The sequence below is a fragment of the Talpa europaea genome (genome assembly GCF_964194135.1).
Source record: "Talpa europaea genome assembly, chromosome: 15".
Taxonomy (NCBI): domain Eukaryota; kingdom Metazoa; phylum Chordata; class Mammalia; order Eulipotyphla; family Talpidae; genus Talpa; species Talpa europaea.
The window spans coordinates 36,068,249-36,089,114 of record NC_140083.1 but is presented as its reverse complement, the minus strand read 5'-3'; the positions used below and the strand labels follow the sequence as shown (position 1 = coordinate 36,089,114).

Sequence of the window (20,866 nt, the reverse complement as noted above, 5' to 3'; positions counted from 1 at the left end):
CACCTTGCACAGTCAAGTGCTGACATATATTATTAAAGTGGGACTCAGAATGAGAGAGACGTTCTCAAACAGACAATGATGGGGTTGCATTATTTCATTTTTAAATGTTCATTATATCATCAAGTAAAATAAATGCACAAATCATAGCTGCCTAGTTTGCATCTGAAATAAACCCTGTGATCATATAATCTTACCTAATTAATCATAAAAAAGGGGTCAAGTAGTAACAAGATACAAGAATTATAAATAATATATATTAATAGTCTTTTTAGTTACATAAAAGTTGCTATTATAAATACTTTGATTTATGAGTCTAAAATATATTATCCATATAAATAAGGTAAAATATTAAATATTAATAAATAGATTTGGAGTTAAAATTCAAAGATTTCAGTGGATGACCATTATTTTGATGCTCTCCGGCCTTGAATCTGAATTTGACTCCTTCTCCGCTTCCTTAGGTTAGATCTTGATGACAGATCACTCATCACAGAGTGGAGCTCAATTATTGCTTTGCGCTGAACCTTCAGATCATTGACCTATTGATAAAGAAAACAGCAAAATTAATTTAGGCACATAAGCCATGAGGATATTCTACCATTAATGTCATTGTCCCTGAAAATGGAAGTGCTCCTTTTAAGAAATGACTTTCAGCAGCATTACACTAAAATACAATGGTGATTTCTTCAGTAATTAAGTCTGAAATTATAATTAAATTGCTAGTTGTACTGTAATAAGGTAAAGCACACCATGTATATGTTTTATGCAACAATATATTAATTTCTTTATCTTTTCATTTTTTTAATTTATATATATTTTATATCACTGTTCATTTTTTTAATTTTTTTGAAGATTTATTTATTTATGCATACAAGAACTGGGGTACAGGCCAGAGGTGTGGGCAGTGAGAGAATTCACCAGAGGCAGTGGGGAACTGAACAGGCAGATTGACTGAAATACACTGCTGAGGAGAGCAGCGGGTGAGGCAGGAGAGGTCTGCTGCGCCATGTGGGTAGCTCCCTGGCTGGGGATCAAACTCATGCTGCAGTGGCTGCAGTGAGCTTCATAGGTTGCCTCTTAACCCCTTGTGCCACCAGGGAGGCCCCATCATTGTTCATTTTTAAACAGTGTTTGCTTCCCCCCACCCCCTCAGGTGTAGTCCCCATAGAAATTCCTTCAATTTACTATTATAGAATTCTGAAAATTATATAATGAAAAGATCCCTAAAGTGACAAAAGATGTAGGTTCGAGTCCTTCATGTGCAATAACTCTGACTTTGAACCACTTAACTTCTCTGAAACTCTGTCTTTTCATCTAAACAATGAGATTAAATAGATGATCTCTAAGCTCACTACCAAATCTATCCCCTTACACTTTAGTCTTTGCTTTAAGTATCAAATGAGTTACTATAGGTAAGTGGTTCTCCCTTTGGTGGGTAGCAGGATAACCCAAAGAGGCCCAATAAAGCAGAGACCCAAGGGCATGAACTTGAAGAAGGCCTGGGCTACAGTGCGGTCACCGAGTTCCCCAGGTGATTCTGACCCCCACCACAAGCCAAAGACCACTGGTAGAAGCTTCATGAACACCAAGTCCAGAAGAGATAAATACTCTAATTTTTAATTTTTCCCAAACTCACTCAGTCTGACCATTTCCACAATGGAATTAAAAATAAGCACTAATCATATTCATATGTCATAATCAATCTTTGGGACATAACATTGAAAATTAGGAATTGCATTAAACGTTCCTCTACCCTGCCTTTCACTACAACAAATTGAACTATTTCACTCTGACCAGTAGAACCTTTTAAGTGAATTGGTAAATAAAATGAAGGCCATTCACTTGCCACCTGGTTCTGCCACTACGTTTCTTTCTAATGCTGGACATACTGTAACCATTTGGGAAGATTTCTGAGAATGACGAGGGGTATTCTTGGCTACCAGGCTTAAAATGCCTTAAATACGTTAGCAATTGAGTAAAAAATGAGAGCTTATTGAGAGCTTACTCAAGCCTGCCCATTATGAAGCGGGACGCTTGGAGTTTCCAGAAGGTTATGACATTTTTTTTTCAAGGCCCAGTTATAGCAGAGTTAAAGAGTTTCTACCAGCTGTGCATTTGCAGGCAAAATAAATTTCACTTCTCCAGGCTTGAAGTGTCACTGAGAAACTAAGAACTATCCAGGAATTAGCAAAAAGGGGCAGCACTGGGTTAGGAATGAGTGCTTTTCCAGTCCCTAGCATGTAGGCAAAAGAGATTTGCGCAACACTGGAAAACACTAGCTGGGGAAAACAGTAATGAAAAGTCTTATAATTTTTCCAAGTCACTGTTGTACCACCTCAAATTTTGAAAAGTACACAATAATTTCAGTTCCCGGGGGCCTATCTGAGCGGAATGACAGGCAGACCTAGGTACAGGGAGAGCTGAACACTAATCTTTGGATCAAAAATCAGAATAGGACCCCTCCGCTGTGGTTCAAGCCTATTTAGACCAAAACCAAACCAAAGATATCTAGAGTTCTGCCTCCAAGACACAAATTTGAAAAATGTGATTTGTCTTTAATGCTTCAACATTACCTTCAACTTCTAAAAGTCATAACTTTAAAGTCTTAAAAAATTTCATGAGATAAAGCTGGGGAGTCCTAAGGACTTCTCCAGCTGAGATATTGTAATGCCCAAAGTTGCTAAGCAATTGTGGATTGATAAGGTATACATTCTATTTCCTTTTCTAAAAAAGAGACACGCAAACATTCGACTCTGTTTGGGTTGTACAACATGAGAGAGTGATGCCCCTAGTGAATTCTCGAATGTCACAGCCTTTTCTACCACCGTGTTTTCATTTTCTATCCATAGCATCGTAGCGTTTGCAGAGCAACGGGAGCTATAGAAATTATAGCAAACTCAAGAGGCTCCTTTCTAAAAGGAGGAAACTGAGCCTTGGTGACTGAGTTAGGGGGAGCACAAATCTCCCCGCCTCCCACTGCTCTTTCCATTAAGACAGATAGCCTCCATCCAAAGCAAGAGAATTTCCATCACACAAATAAGGGGTAACGAGACAACAGCTTCTCAGTGATTCCCCTCGACACGTCACTACTTCCTCCTCAGCGAATCAGCCCATTCACCGTCTTCACACAGTAATCACAACACCACCTTTTCCCAAATCACAAGTATGAGTGATTCCCATAGAACATTGAAAAGTTGCCTAAAATATGAACAGATTTAGTAGGGAGGAGTTTAGGTCATGGGTTCATTTCATAGCTTTAATAATTAATTTCCACTTTCAGGGAATTAAGTACTTTGGAGGAACGTCAGCAATAAAACCAAAGAAAGAATTTAGAACACCTCACCTGAATATCCATCAGCTTTTCGAAGTCCTCCTGTTTGCTTTCGCTGCTTCTGATGGTGCTATTGAAGAACATAGAGACCATGTTTGCCTTGATGTTTTCCATGCTTGTTTGGATGATCTGGTTATCTTTATAATTGTTAAAGAGTTTGAAGTAGAAGGACACGATTTGGCTCTGAATTATTTTTTTGTCACTGTCCTTGGGAACAAAGAAAATATGGAGATGTTGATGTGAATTTATCCATCAGAAAATAAGCAACAGGAAAATTAGTCAAATGGAAAATTCAGCTTACCTCTTTCCAATTCTTCAAAATCTCTCTGAAAAGATACCTACCATCTGGTACATCTGAAGTACTTGCATTCTGGAAAAAAAAATTGATTTTTTAATTTGTCTCAAAGCTGTACTAAGCATATATATCCAGTTTTGTCAATTCAGATGCTGAAAATAATTACTGATTTTCTTTACAACCCTTCTGCTTACTTCTAACAGTATTTCCAAAAGCTTTCAGCACAAAGACATTATTTTAGTTTTCCTATTTTCTAGTATAATCTCTAAATTACATTATCACAAATGAACCCAACAAGACTGATGATACTTCAATTGTTCCAACTATAAGAAAAAGAAAGTGTTTTCAAGTCCAATAGACAAATCAGAAAAGCCATTCTACTATAAAATACTGCCCCCCTATGGCACAGGTCTCTATAACATCTACCTATGCCACCTTAAATAATAGGTTATATATCACCTTTAAATGGTAGTTCCAACTGAACCCTGTGTATGTGCATGAAATTTGATCTTGTGAGAATAAAATAGCTTGCCAATGTGATTATATTTAAGAACTATAGTTATCGTAAATTTTGGACAAATAACAAAATATTTAAAATGTAAAAACTTTTAGTTAAGCATAAATAAAATTTTTAAAATGCATTCATAAAAACAAGAAAGAAATTTTTAAAATGTAAGCCAGATTATAACACTTACAAAATCTCAGCAACTGATTGCATTCCAGAGAAATTCATAGATAGTATAGATGGGGCAGTAGAAATTTAATAACACTTTTTGAAGAAAAAAGTATCGGCAAGTGATTTTTTAAACCAAATCTTTAAGGACTTCACCTTTTTAATTGATCATTTATTTCAGATTACAATTTTAATGTTAACCTTTTACTCTCACCATAATAAATCTGAGAAATCAATAACTAATAACCAGTCACTTTTTCAATATGCGTACTACTTGATATCACAATTAAATGGATTCTCACCACAAAATTACCCTATTATTCTGCCCTATACTCACATTATAACCATTCTTCGGAAGATTCATGAATGCCCTCTAAGCTCCAAAGCAGAATGAGCAGGGACCTAAGCAATATCTAGATCATTTAGTAAAAACTCATCCAGATGATGAAACAGTCAAACAACATAAAGTCTTCCCAAAATGACTGTGGTCTAAAGATGACGGCCTATTACAGATACAACTCCAAGTCAACATTCAGTCATTTCATCCAGAAGAAAATATTATTAAAAGATCATACTTACAAAATATTTCTTTAGGTTCTCTATTTCCTCAATACATGAAACCTGGCAGCAATAGGTAGATGAACCCAAAATCACACAAAGCTGCAAAGCTAAGATACAGCTTGTATAATTCATTGTTTCAGAGAGAGTTGGGTGAAAGTAGCTGCAATCAGTAGCTCCTGTATTAGGTTGATCAGGTTCAACAAATTTCGCTGATCTTTCTTTTGTAAGAGCTGATCTACAGATGATCAGAAAAATGTACTGCATCTCCTTTTGCCACCGGTATTTATACCTAGTTGAAGTCTCATCGGATTACGTATTTTCACAAGTTTTTTAAGATGAGATGGTGTCAGATAGGCAGAGATGGTAGTTAGTTAGTATTAATAACTATGGTTTGTGGCATTTTGGTGTTGTAGGTAGAGTTTCCTTTCAACTCCTTGGGCGTTTTGGCAATGAGACAGAAACATTATGCCCACCTGTGCCATTTTTGTGGCATCCTTTGAAAGCACTTTTACTTCACACCATTCAGGAATTGGAAATTCTTTTGCACCCTCTCCCTTTGCTCTTGTAAAATGTTGACTCTTCATCCACAGAGGACATTGATCATTTGTTTGTGGTTGGGATTAAGTGAAAAAGGAAATTCTAGGGACTCTCAAACCTTTACGAAAGGGGTGCGTTTTAAAATTTTTCTGCCAAGTGACTAGAAAGCAAAGACAGAATGTGGTTAAAAGACCACGGTGGTAAGGAAGTCCTTCATCAGAGTTACTTAGTAGAATGTCTACCACAACTTTAAAATTGCTCTGAACAAACACTGCCTATTAGAAATATAATAAAAGCCAAATAGGTACATTTATATTTCCTAGTAGCCTCATTAATAAAATTAAGAAGAAATGTGTAAAAATCATTTTTAAATAGATTGTATCAAATCCAATATATTTATTTAGCAATAAACAAAATTGCAATATACAAAATTATTACTATGATATTTTATAATTCTCCTTATCATGCTAAATCCTAGAAATCAAGTGTGCATTTTATAAATATCTCACATCTCAATTTAGACTATTTCAAATGTCTAGCCCACATGTGACTACAGGCTACCACAGAGAACAGCATGATTCCAGATGATCGATTGTTTCAATTCATCACTAAAAGGATAACTCCCTTTTTTTACTTTTTGTTTCTTTTCCTTTCAAATGCAAAAAAAAAGTGAGGATTCTGTCCACTCTCCTGGTTATTGATTTATAAAGGACAACACTTCAGGATGGTGCAAAAGACCCTCGCTCGTCTTTGATTCCAGCTCACCAGCTACCCACTGGTAGGTGTGGTATACTGGTATACAGTGTTCATGGATACACACTTGAATCTGGGCTCCGCTATTGTCAGACAATGTGATTTTTAGCCAGCTTCTTAATTTTTCTGACTCACTTTCTTACCTTTAACATGACCTAAAAACCATATCTCCTTCTAGACTTCAGTTGAAAATTGAATCAAACGATACATAAAAATTGCTAAGAAATTTGCCTGCTGTGTAGTAAGTACTCAATAGAAGTCACCTATTGCTACTTGGGCATGATGTTTAGACATTAATAGTCTTTCTTTTTTTCTATATTAACTTTATTATTATTTTTTTATTTTTTATTTTTTACATTATTGTTCATTTTTAAACAATGTTTGCTCTCCCCCCACACACACTTCAGGTGTAGTCCCCATAGAATTTCCTTCACCAATGCACCCATGCACGATCAAGCACTCCCTACACTGTTGCTCATGCTGTTTCTTTGGTCTTGAACTCCCTTTCCCCTCATCTGTACCCCTCAGAGTGGTAGCCATCCACACAAGCCCAGCCTAAAAACCATTATCTCCAGGAGTTCACCCCACATTATCCTTAAAATCAACCTCACATCCTCCTAAACAGGCCTAACACTTGGTTCATACTTTTCCTAGAGTCCCAATCATTCACACTCATACTAGAAACAGCTACTCCTGTGTCTTCCTCTATGCAGGACTGAGTTCATGGTAATCAGAAATTATTTCATTGCTTCTATAATTCTTTCTATAAAGAATTTCTTCTTTAAAGAAATTTTACATGGAAGGAGATTTGCCCATAGACAATACTAAGAGAAAGTGAATCTAGATGCTTAACTGTCTACTGTGAATTATTTTCCCTCAAATTTGAATCCCAGTGTTATCAGACCTAACTCCTATGAACTAATTTTTAACTAAATAGGACACAAGATTAATGTTGGGGAAAAAATGCTGTATCTCTTTCACCAACTCCTATTTACTGGGACAATACCATGTATTATTGTATGTGAAAAAGATTTAAAAAAATGCTTTTCAGGGCTATCTTCCCAAAGAATAAACAAGATTGAATCATATCTGCCAGAATAAAGTTTCAAGTTAAGTAAATGAAAAGTGCTCCTTACCACAAAGCTCACTTGTAGCTCTTCTTTTTTTTTTTTTTAAAGATTTATTTATTTATGCATACAAGAACTGGGGTACAGGTCAGAGGTGCAGGGGGTAAGGTTCACCAGAGACAGAGTGGGGAACAGAACAGGAAGATTGACTGAAATACACTGCTGAGGGGAGCAGTGGGCGAGACAGGAGAGTGCTGCTGTGCCATGTGGGTAGCTCCCTGGCCAGGGATCGAACTTGTGCTACAGTGGCTGAAGATAGCTTCATAGGTTGCCTCTTAACCCCTTGTGCCAACCAGGGAGGCCCTCTTGTATCTCTTCTTAAGGAAAAATGCAGCCCACATTATATTCTTACACAGTAAAACAATGACAAGGAACATTTAATAAAAGTCTTGATACACACTGCAGTTGCTCAACACCATCCGGGAAAACAAAGTCCAATCTCTAAGCTATTCTAAAATTTCTGGAAAGAAATAAAAATCTGTTCTGTCATCTTTTGGTTTATCCACTGGAATATGGAGTTAGGGATAAGAAGTGAAGAACAGCAGGAACCATAACTAGAAAATGTATACTCTGTAGATGTCTATAAGTTGATAATGCCTATTCATATTTACAGATATATGTTAGGAATATGTTTCCAATATGACCAAATGTTTAGAATTAGTAACTACATGGCTAAAATCCAAGCTCTGATAATTCTTGATCTCATGACAAAAAAGAATTATGAAATAACAGAGGTTATCATCTAGTGCCTCGTTTTTTTTGAGTTGTAACTCAAGGCCCAGAGAAACAATGTGCTATGCTTAAATTCGTTCAACTAGATAATGCAGGGATGTATGTAGAACCAAGATACTCTTTAAAACACAAATTTATTGACTTATAATTGACATATAGTAGTACTCATTTTAGATGTACAATGTAAAACTAAGATATTTTCCCTAATCTGCCTGTTCCGCAATTGATCAATATATATTAAGATTATTGCATATGCCTATAATTGGGTTATATATGTGAATCCAAATAATTATATCCTATCAGGATTTTGTTTCTGAGAGCTTTTTTTCCTATAGGATTTGTGACATAATAGTCACTCTTCAATTCCTTTAAAAAATACACTACAAATAAAGGTCTGAAATTCTTGGTTAAACATCTTAGCAGACCAGATTTCTGGACCAATCTCTGAGTCTGTTAGAACCCCACACTTACAGAGCTCACCTTATGTTTAATACTTTGTCATTACATTCTTGACATTCCAAGTAACTCTTACATAAAGTCCCCTCATCATTTTGCAGATTTTCAACCAGTCCTGCATCCTAGGCTAGAAGTGAAAAACCTACTATTGTATTTTCATCTTTCAGTAGATTTTGGTTTAGAATGTTGCTGCTATAATAGCATATCCTTTTATGATCTTTTCCTGTGTTATCAACTTTACCAAAGAAGTAATTTCTCTCTCTTTTCTGCCTGTAAAACACCTATGTTGCACATGCAAACTAGAGGTTTCACACTTTGTTGGTCCAGCCAGCACTGAGACTGCAGAATAACTCACCACCAAGATACCCTTTAAAAGTTTTGCAAAGCCACCAGGAGCCAAAGTGTGACCATATTACTAAAACAAAGGGACTGAAAACTTTCTTTTTTCTTTGCAGCTAGGTTTTCTTTCTGAAAACTGGCTATGGTTATGCATTAAGCGTCAGCAAGATTTTCGATCGTATCTCATGCTCTCCTCAGACTTGACTGAGTAGGTATTCAGTCAAGATAAAACTTACACCTTGGTTTCCCTTTTTCCTCTGTGCTAAGCAGTCATATCCCTGGTACTGTCAACGAATTTTCTTGTCCAGACTTTGGGGTAAATTTCTTCCACTGAAGATGAGTCAATCTTGGATCCATGCCCCCACGCTATTTTGACTCCCGGAAACATCCTGACATCATGCAAGCTGAGCCTTCGGAAGAAAATGACATTCGGAATGGAAGTTTACACGGAGTCAGATTTTCCCCGCATTTTGACTCATAAAATCCCATATGTTCAAGGAGAGTTTTCTGAATCCCCCTTTTTCTTTCATGCTATCTGGGCAACTTTGAGAGATGACACAAAGAATATACTTGACATTATTCTTAAGTAGTATAGCCACCATCTTAAAATATCAATTTTATGTCAAATGGGATTGTGCATTGATAATCTAGAGATTCCTGGTCATGTTGTGAAGGTCAAATTCTTATACCACAGGAATTTTTTAGCACCTACTAAGTGCCTAGTACTATGAATGGCACAATTACCAAAGAAAAGTGGGACAGTTCTATTATGAATATACATGTTTACATCCCAATTTCAATCAATTAGTAAGTCCTTATTGGACACCCCCCATATTTCTATGGTTTTATGGGTTACAAAGATGTTAATAGTGAGACAATCTGGCAGGAACTAGTGGTAGCTAGAGTGTGATTTTTTTGTTTGTTTTAATCACCTGTAAAATATCCATATTGTCCTTATTGTCTCCATGTGCATCCATCTCAGATGTTTCATATAGTTGAAGAGGACTGATTATTGGGCTGAAAAAAATACAAACCTGACATATGAATTGCACCTCCTCCTCTATGCCCATGGCAGCCATCACTAGTAGAAGTGGCATTCTTTCCTACTATATTTAGATGTCACTTCTAAATCCTTTCATCACTGAAATTTAGATACATACCACCAACTTATTAATGGTTCACAATATATTTGCTCTCTTGGGGTTAAGGTTTACTTGTTGCTATGCTGCTTACCTAGATCTGCTAAAATGAGTTTTTTCATATCGCAAATAAGTAAAAAGACAAGACTTCTTCATCTATGAACATTAGTATTAGAGTTTTTAAAAAAAATTCACAACCTGCAAAATAATATGGGGTGGGGGACTATGACATAGGAGGAAGGAGAGTCCCAAATTTTGGTCCTGGATCTTCTACTGGTATGATGGGGCTTTAAACAAAGCCTTTGTGCATGCCTTACTCCTCAGCTACATCACTTAAGAAAGATTTGGAGGCAGTGACCCGTGCTTGCTTCCATTTATAACATGAGGCTTCTGTGACTGATTTGTGAAGAATACAAGACATTATTATGTTATTCAAAATTAAGTTTATATGAGATAGAAGACTCCAACATTGCTAGTGAGTTAAAGAGAAATAATTGACAATTATTGAATGATGGAAAAATTGAGGAATTACATTAATAACTTGAGTTTTGAATTTAAGTTGAATATGAGCTTCAAATTTTAACCGAAACTTAAAAGATATATATAGGGAGAATATGTAAGATGAAATAGAAAATGTTTCCTCACAGTTTGACTTAAGCCCCAGGTTATGGGTTTTCCCCCATGATCTCGAGAAGTGAGTTGCCCTTAAGTTGGCATTAGCTTTTGAAAACTTGTTCATTTTCTTAAAAGAGACTTATCCTTTGGTTGCTCATCATAAAAGTTACATGCAACAAACTAAAGATTATATTTTCCCCCAAGTAACCTAGAGAAGGAATGCTGAATCTATAACCATCCAATAAATAATAAAAGGTTTTTCACATGGGTTTCATAAGTTAATATGACTATGTTTTTAATCCCTGAATTAATTCTTCAAGTATAATACCAAATCCCCAGCTATTAGTTTTTCTAAAGGAAATAGTTTTGAATGGCTTTAAATTATGTGATCTTGTGAGCAAGAAAAAATCAGACAATTTAAAAGACGACAAGCAAAGAAAAGAATGAACTGTAATTTCACTATCCGTGGATAAATACTATCAGCATTTGGCACAAACTCTTTCATATTTTTTCTATGTACCTACCTAACATGGTGTTTGGCACAAAATATACCTTAATAAACTTCTGTGGGTTAATTAAACATGAGGGAGAATTGTCCAGTAGCAAAGTCCAAAGGCTCTAGAGTCAGGCTACTTGAGTTCAATAATAACTTCTAGTCCTTACTATCTGTTCATTTGATGGGAATTACCTAACTTCTCTGTGCATCAGTTTCTTCATATAAAAGACATATAAATAGTAACTATCTCAAAGGATTTCATGGGTTAAATTAAGCTAATATGTATAATGGTACACTGCCTGATATAGAAAGAGTTTAATCAATGTGTGGTCAGCGTTACTAGTAACTTCCAATATCCACATGTAAGCTTCTTCCTGATACATGGAATAAGAACACTTCACAGATTCTTGCAATTAAATGGAATTTTGTGACATTTTCTGGGAAAGCTATTTTTGAGTCCAAGTATTGTGTGTCATTTTTGAGCCATGCTGAGTAAAGTCTTAGGAAGCTTTCCAACATTCTCTTTCATTGCTGTAGTCATTGTGGAAGTCATATGTTTTAAGGGCATGACATGGAATATTGAATGCACATGTTGCTTGTATTTTTTCAGTAACCCTATAGAATAATAAGAGAAAGAGAACAAGGCACATGAGAAATCTCAATAAAGTTATGGAAGATGGGAAAAGGATGGGCAAGAATCAACTCTAGATTTCTCCACTGTGACAAGGAAACTTGTAAGTACCCAAGTAGAGGGATTCACCAAAATGAAAGTCAGTTCATACTGTAGATCTGCAAAAGACTAAAGGATTGGACTGTCAACAACCTCTGAAAGAGCAAGTTCAATGTATGATTAAAAGTAGAACAACTTTCAACTGAATTTATTGAAATTATATTTAAGATACAGTTAGATGCTTTCCAGCCTGCTCAGCTTGGTCACTAGCCCTGTCACATCTTGTTTGAAGACTGGAAGTGACTTTCCAGGAAAGTTCAACTTATCTACCACAGCTGAAGAAACAAAGATAATTGATAAGATTAGCGTGTAGTTGAAAGTCACCGTACTGAACACTGAGGCCACTAGTTCAATATGTTAACTATCTGAGTTATATCCCCTAAGAGGTGACTAGAGGATTCATCTCTAGAAAAACTGGCCAGACCAAAGGAAAAGACATACTGATACTTGGGGTTTCCTCCCATGAAATACATCAGTTTCAAGTATCACCCTGTTAGGAAGCTCGTAAGTCAAGAAGCTCCATTCATTTACATGATGTGTCTGTTGCAATGATTAGGACTTTATAAGCAAACATAAAAATACCAGTGACCACAAAGCTCTTTAGAAAGTCCTTTGGGGTAGAAAATCAAGTTCAAAATATAAATAAACAAATAAATAAATAACTCAGGAAAAAAATAAAAACAAAATAGTGGGACTAGAAAACAATGCAGAAGTCAAAAATCAAAATTAAGAGAATATTTGTGAAACAAGAGCATTTAGGGAATACTGAGCTCTTAAAACTTTAGCTACAGAAGTTTAAAAAATTATAGAAAGATACAATTGAAGAATTCTCCAAGGAAGAACAAAATAACCAAGAGCTGAAAAAATACAAAGAAAATTAAGAAAACCAAAGAATTGGGCCTTCCTTGTGGTGCAAGGGGTTGAGGTGCAACCTATGAGGCTGTCTGCAGCCTTTGCAGCATGAGTTCAATCCCTGGCTGGCCAGGGAAGAACCCACATGGTGCAGCAGACCTCTCCTGTCTCACCCATTGCTCTCCTCAGCCATGTACTTCAGTCAGCCTTCCTGCTGTGTTCCCCACTCTGTCTCTGGTGAATCCTCTCACCCACCTGCCCCGCACCTCTGGCCTGTACCTAAGCTCTTATATGCATAATAAATAAATCTAAAAAAAAAAAAAAAAAAAGGAAACCAAAGAATTGATTCAGGAAGTTCACCCCTAAACAATAGCTCTTTGGAAAGGTAAAAAGTGATAATTGAAGAAAGAAAATTATTGTACAGAATGTCCTATAGAAAAACTCAGAAAACGAATTTCCAAAATGGAAAATCCCACAAAAAATGATTAGAGAATATCATTAAATTTCAGATAATTTTGGGTAAAGAAAAGATCCTCAAAGCTCAAGAGAAAAAATAGGTCACATACAAAGGATAAGGAAATGGCTGACAGAGCAATATGTTTAAATATCTGAAAAAATCCTAATAAAATAATGCCTATACTAGAATATCATCTCCAGTCAAACTAAGAATCAACTGTTAGATAAGGACAATTTCAAAAAAAAAAAAAGATAAGGACAATTTCCATTCAAGTGCAATCTCACAACTTTATTTCCCATGTACCCCTTCTCACAAAAGATCTTCAGGAATTGTTTAATCAAAATGAAAAATTAAATCAAGGAAGACCTGGATCAAGGAAATAGAAGATTCAACATAGGAAAGGAGCTAGATTTTTTAAAAAAAAATTATTTATTTATGCATTCAAGAACTGGGGTGTAAGCCATAGGTGCGGGGCGGTGGTGAGAGGATACACCAGAGACAGAGTGAGGAATGGAATAGGTGGATTGACTGAAATCCAATGCTGAGGGGAGCAGCGGGCAAGACAGGAGAGGTCTACTGTGCCATGTGGGCAGCTCCCTGTCCGGGAATCAAACTTGTGCTGTAGTGACTGCGGATAGCTTCATTGTGCTGAGACTTAATCCCTTGCACCATCAGGGAGGCTCCAAAAGAAGCTAGATCTCTCAGAATGTTCCACCAGCATGTTTTGTAGTTATGAGAAGACAGCTGAGCAGCAACCCTACAGAACAGCTAGCAATTGCTGAAACTGAAAGACTAAGGAGAACCAGGAGGGTGTTTCCAGGGGGGGGGAAAATGTAACTAATATGTTTTTGCTTCCTTGTAAAACAAACAAACAAAAAAATTCTCTCCTTCAGCTATTAGGGATAAGAGATGGTAAATTAATTTGGAAGTCTAAGAAAACTAACCAAACAACATCAATTATTAACTCCAAGAAATACAAAAATTGTACAAGAAAAAAAAATAATAAATATTGTGAAAAATATTTACTTAATTATAATAATGTAAACTTTACCCAAAATGTAATATAGTTATAATGGGAGGGGAGGATAGTAGGGGAGACTAAATTTAAGCATATGTGATGAATCAATCACAATTTTCTATGGGAGGAAGTGTATAGATGCTATCTAAAATGGGGAAATACAATGCAAGAAATTTTTAGTGATACAGAGTTAAGTAGAAATTGAAGCGAAGCAAATTGAAGTGATTATCTTGGAAAAGTATGTTTCAGTAATGGAAATGTTTGGATCATAGTTTGGAATCTTCAAGACCACCCTCACTTACGACAACACCTGCAAGTTCATGAGTCCCCAAGATCATCCCTAGATTTAATAGTTTGCTAGAAGGACTCAGAGAATTCAGAAAAAGTATTACATTCAAGTTAAGGTTTATTACAGCAAAAGAACACAGATTTAAATCAATTGCAGGAGGAGACACCTAGGGTAGGGTCTAGAAGTATTCTGGGCTCAGAGTTTACAGTTGTCCTCCCCCAGTGGAGTCCTGAGCAGGCCAGCCTTTATTCAGTGGTGACATTTGACATATTCATAGAGCCATTAACCAGGGAAGCGCACTTGAATCTTGGTGTTAGAAGGGCTAAGACACACAGACATGGTTGACTTCCTGTATGACTAACCTCCTTTCAGAGGTCAGACTGACATACCTTGTGGTACAAGCTCCATCATAAATCACATTGACAGCATAGACTCTATCATAGCTTAGGTCCCAGGTAAACAATGATACTTTCATATCAAGGCCTAGACGTTACCTCCCAGCTGCTGGTGGCAGAGGCCATACCTCTCTTTGGACAAATTTCCATTACTTCACAATATCATTTTATTGTTTGCTTTTTTTTCTTTTAATGTATTCTGGTGTAATATGTGGAAAGTTGTGTAATATGTGGAGATACATAGGATTGTCTCATACATAAGTGTCAAATAGAAAATTGGTTTTGATAAAATTTGGAATTCATTTTGGTTCATAGTGGATTTTTTTCCCAGCATGTTAAAATCTTTACTGCAAGCAAGTACAAGTTGTTTTACAAATGGAAAAAAAGTCTTAGCAATATTTGAAAACCTTAAGGAAAAGGTCAAAAAAATCACAGTAGTGTTTCCAATTAGTAATTGGTTTTAAGAAATCAAGAATTACTAAACTTGCCACTCTCTGAGAAGCAGCAAGTGCAGATGAAGAAGCTGCAAAGATTTTCCCTCCTATTTGAAATAGTAGATTAATAAATATGGCTCGCCCTACAAGAATTTTTAATGATGATGAAGATATTCTCTATCGGAGGCAACTGTCCTCAGACCCTACTTCTCAAAGGAGGAAATAGCAGCCCAAGCTATAAGGCTACGAAGAATTGACTCACTGTGATGGGTGGAAACTCTCCTAGGAATTAAATAAAGCTTGTATTTTGATTAGAATTTTTGTTGTTTGTTAATATTCTGATTATGAAGATTGAGAAGTATTGAATGAACTATCCTAAACCAGTTATTCCCATAAGCCCAATTGTTTTTAGTTTCAGATTTTGTAAGATTTGAGATTTGATTAGAATATATAATGTCCTAACAGCTATGCTATATATGTATGACTCTTACAAAAGTAGAAATTATTAAACTATTGTTCAAATGGCATGTAGTCATTATTACTACTTCATTTTGGTTAACCTCAACTTTCTGATACAATTTCTCCAATTAGCTGAGGCCATTATTAGTCTGAACAATATGTAAAGTGAAGGTTTCTGACCTCAACATTGAGAACACAAAGTTCAAGAAGATCTCAATAATCTGCAGTTAGCTCCAAGACAGGAGTTTGGGCAACAAAATATTTCTTCCAATAAAAATAATCATACCTAATAATAAATAATAGCTATTTGTGGTTAGTGTTTATGCACATGTATCATTGAATTATGAAAACCATCTAAGGAAGATAACTTTATTTTTATTCTGTAAAGGAGAAAAATGAGACTTGTAGCATCTAAGTACATTGTTCACAGTTAACAATCTAATAAATGACAAAGCCAGATGTGGCTGAGCCCACTGCTTATGCACTTACCCACTCTGATCCAAGCAAGCTTGCAGTTGATCATGGAATATCTATTCATCTCTAGTTTCATCCTGAGAACTTTATGTTTTCAGTATGATATCTTTTAGATCTCTTTGTTCACATGTGTTTAAAAACCAACTCTAATTTTATTTAAAAGGCATCTTTATTGGGGGCCTCCCTATAGCGCAGGAGTTAAAGTCTCAGCACTATCAAGCTATTGGCAGCCACTGAGGCATGAGTTCCATCCCTGGCTAGGGAGCTGACCCACATGGCACAGCAGACCTCTCCTGTCTCATCCGCTGCTCCCCTCAGCAGTGGATTTCAGTAGATCTGCCTGTCCTGCTCCTCACTCTGTCTCTGGTGAATCCTCTCACTCCCTGTACCTCTGGCCTACATCCCTGTTCTTATACACATAAATAAAAAAAAATAAATCTTAAAAAAAAAAAGCACCTGTATTGAAGGTACATGGGGGAGCTCATGCATAGAAGAAAGATAAAACTGATGAACCACATTCAAACAAATCAGTGGTACCTGGCAATCCCAGGTCTCAGGCCCAGAAATTACTCAAGCCTTCTACCAGGTATGCTGCAGGGAGAATCAGGAAAGTAATGCTTCCCCCCATACGCCCCATCTTTGCATCCGTGCTCCAAAATCAAACCCTGAAGGAGTGAGTCAAATTGACTGTTGTTGGGTCAGTTGATTGCCCGTGTGGCAGTCAAGCCAATAGTGAATAGAAAAAAAAAATTCTGATAGAGGGAGCCTTTGGAATTCATGGTGGAAGTGCCCAAATATACCACCCTGACACACCTATTGAGGGTGATGAGATTCTCCAAAAGCAGACAAGGATACCATTAGGAAGGAGGAAGATGTTAGGTGCCAATAGAGAAAAATGACCTCAACAGGGAATTTCAGAGGGACTCATGGGATGGCTAAACCTTCAGCAAAATTTATATCTTTCTTTTTAACATCTTACTTCAACCTTTGAACCTTCTAAGATTCAAATGAGGATCTACGCTACAGAGTGACTCTGATCCTGAATCAGCTTCTGCATATTCCACTGTTGAGAAAACTTTTAGAACAGAGACTGACTTGATGTTCACCAAATCCCTTTCTTCTTCTGGCACAGAGTTCATAATATTTCCCAGCTTTCCTTTCAGCGCTGTGTGCCTATGTGGCTGAGTTCTAGCCCATGGAATGTGATGGAAGTGATGTTTGCCAGCCTCTCTGTGCAATCTTCCAGGTAACTTCTCTTTACCAGCTGGACACAAATGTGCCCAAGACCTCACAAGTTCAGTGTGGATGATGGTGGAGCCATGGGATGAATGGACCCTGGTTCTGCTAAGAGGAAAGATACCTGCTTCTCTGATGCATCTGATACATCTATTTTGCACTTCACATGAACAAGAAATAAACTATTAGAGCTTCGTCATGACACATTGCCTGGGGAAGCAGGTGGGGGTGGGGGGACTCACATTACATGAACCAACATAGCTACTGAAGCCCCATATCTTCTTTTTACCTGAAAAACAGAAATATGTGCATTTCTAATTTAAAAATACATTTTAATATAACCAAGATGAAAATGCATACATTGTGCAAAAATGAAAAATGATGTAAAAAATATATAAAATAAAATATTAAAAACAAATTAAATTGAAAAAACATTTTAAAATGCATTCTGAAGACTTTAAAGCAAACACTGTCACTGCCTACTTAGACTTGTGTTGCTCTTAAAAGCCAATATCTTCATATTTACTTAACACTGAGGTATGTTTGCTCATATATTTTCCTTAGGATCACCCTTAGAAAACTTTTTCAATTTGAGAAACCTGTAAGGTCAGCCTATTTATTTGTTACTCCTCAAATTTTTAATTATATTTTTTCACATCCTGATTTTTTTCTTTTCTCTTGTTTTTATTTCTTTGTTTTCTTGAACTATAATTTCCCTAATTCCACTAATTTCCCTATTGAGGTGACTGATACTTATTTTTCATGTTATGTTTATTGAAGTAAAGTTGGTTGACTCTGTAATTGCTTTGGGGGTTATAGATTTAAACCTCTACAAATGTACATTTTCACACTCTGCCCACCCCCAGGGGCCTAATAATCCTCCACCATGACTGATATTTAAAGGTTTTGCATATTCTTTTCATTTTGAAAGATGATGAGTATCACAATGTCAAGTTGGAAAACTCAAGTTCTCATTTTTTTTTTCCTTCAGATAATCTTGTTTCTTTTTATTTATGGCAGATTTATTACTCCAGACAGCTCTAAGTATATTTCAGTCTTTAATTAAGATTCAGCATCCCCAAATTAATGAGAGAGGATATGCTTCTTTGAAAATCAGAAATATCATTTGCTAATTAGAATCATTGATCATGACTTTTATGCTGGCCATACTTACGATTCTATTAGGAAACCTATCAAACAAACAAGTAAAAAAGCATGTCCTCAAATTATCTTCTTCTTGAAGACAAAAAGTGAGTCACAAGAGGGGAAATCTCAAGGACATGTCAAAAGCATTCAGTCTATACTTCCAGTAGGAAAGTGAAAGATGGCAACATTTCTTGTCACGCCAGGTCGAGTTTAAAGAAGTACTTTTCTAGTCTGCTTTTTCAGCAAGACTAGCTTGGCGCTAATGGCATGTGGTTCGGGGCTTCCCCCAGCTGCCTGCCATCTCTTGACGATGAGCAGTGACTTGGCGGGTTAGGTTTTCTTTTCAGTCACCTGATCGGATTTCCCAGGACAGAGGTGTCAAGTCAATTTGACCTGACTTCCTCTCTCTCCTTCCTGAGGGTCACCCTGAGAGGGGAGGAAATTGCTCTTATAGCCCCACCCGACCTGATGTCATACTTCCACTGCCTGGGCTCCTTTCTCCATGCACTCACAGACAGCAGCTTGCAGGGCAGCGCTCTCTGCCTCAGTCAAGAGGCTGTTGGACTTCCTCTTATTGAAGAGCTGTAAGAAGCCCCCTGCAGAGCTCCCAGTGCTTCAGCAATTTGTTTTGCTTCTTCCCTCTGAGGTAACCACACCCACTAAGCTAGGAAGGAGGTTCTTTAAGACAAGAAATTTTCTTACGCATCTTTACATTTTCCAACACCTGTGAGGCAAACATCATAACCACTACACTATGGAAATGTCATTCTGTTCCCAACACCTACATCATGATAATAAATTTTATTGTGAATGACTAAGGAATAGAAATTTGAGGTTTTTAAGAAAATGAAAAGACAAGTCACAGAGTGAGAAAAAATATTTGAAAACACATATCCGATAAAAGACTGGCATGCAAGATATACAACAAAACTCTTAAAACACAACAGTAAGAAAACAAACAATCCAATTAAAAAATGGACAAAAGTTTGACACATCACTGAAGAAGATATATTGAGATAAATAAGCATACAAAAAGATGGTCAGAATGTGTCACAAGGGAATTGCAGATTAAAATGAGATACCACTACATACCTACTAGAATGGCAAAAATCCAAAACACAACTCCAAATTCTGGCAAGAATATGGAGAATCAGAAAGTGGTATTCATTGCCATTGGGAATGCAAAATGGTACAATCACTTGGGAAGATAGTGTGGCAGTTTCTCACAAAACTAAACATATTTTTACCATAAGAGCCAGTAAATAATACTCTTTGGGGTTTACTCAAATGAGTTGAAAATGTATGCCCTGTCCCCACAAAAATCCACAAGTGAACACTTAATATAACTTAGGTGTAACCAAAATGTCCTTCAATAGATGAATGGATAAATAAAATGTTTTATATCCATACAAAGAAATATTATTCCGTGATGAGAAGAAATGAATATCAAGCCATGAAAAGACACATAGGAACATAAATAAACATTACAAAGTGAAAGAAGCCAATCTGGAGAGACTACATATTGCATAATTCCAAGTGTATGACATTCTGGAAAAGGCAAACTACAGAGAAAGAAAGATATCCGCGATTGCCAGGGGATGGGTGGGAGAGGGGAGAGATGAATAAGCAGAACACAGAAGATTTTTAGGTTTTAAAAACTGTTCTTTATACTACTATAATGGCAGCTACATTTGGTAAAACCCATAGAATGTAGAATACAGAATGAATCCTAATATAAAAGATGAATGAGGGCCTCCCTGGGTGGCACAAGGGGTTAAGAGGCAACCTATGAAGCTATCTGCAGCCACTGAAGCACAAGTTTGATCCTCGGCCAGGGACCTACCCACATGGCACAGCAGACCTCTCCTGACTTGCCCACTGCTCCCCTCAGCAGTGTATTTTAGTCAACCTGCCTGTTCTGTTCCCCACTCTGTCTCTGGTGAATCCTCTTCCCCTCCTCTGCCACACCTCTGGCCTGTACCCCAGTTCTCTTATGCATAAATAAATACATCTTTAAAAAAAAGATGAATGAAAATTGGCTCATGAATCATAACAAAATGTGCAACACTAATGCATGATGGTAATAATAGAGGTATTAGGGGCCTCCCCGGTGGCGCAGCGGTTGAGCGCTGGGTTGTGAAGCTGCCCGCAGCCTCTGCAGCACCGGTTCGATCCCTGGCTGCTCTCAGGCCACCCGAGGAGGGTCCCACATGGCACGCAGACCTCTCCTGCCGCCCGCTGCTCCCCTCAGCAGTGTACTTCGGTCCTTCTGCCTGCTCTGTTCCCCGCTCTGGCTCTGGTGAATTCTCTCACCATCCTGCG

General features: G+C 36.9%; 1 protein-coding gene across 1 annotated transcript; it reads right to left on the bottom strand.

Annotated features, from left to right (window-relative positions):
- Positions 1–404: 404 nt before the first annotated feature.
- Positions 405–4,992, bottom strand: IFNG (interferon gamma; the record flags this gene model as incomplete). The annotated part of the gene is made up of 4 exons (XM_084255989.1): positions 405–539; positions 3,344–3,538; positions 3,633–3,701; positions 4,879–4,992. The coding sequence occupies 4 exons, from the start codon at positions 4,990–4,992 to the stop codon at positions 405–407; spliced, it is 513 nt and encodes a 170-aa protein (XP_084112115.1).
- Positions 4,993–20,866: the final 15,874 nt, after the last annotated feature.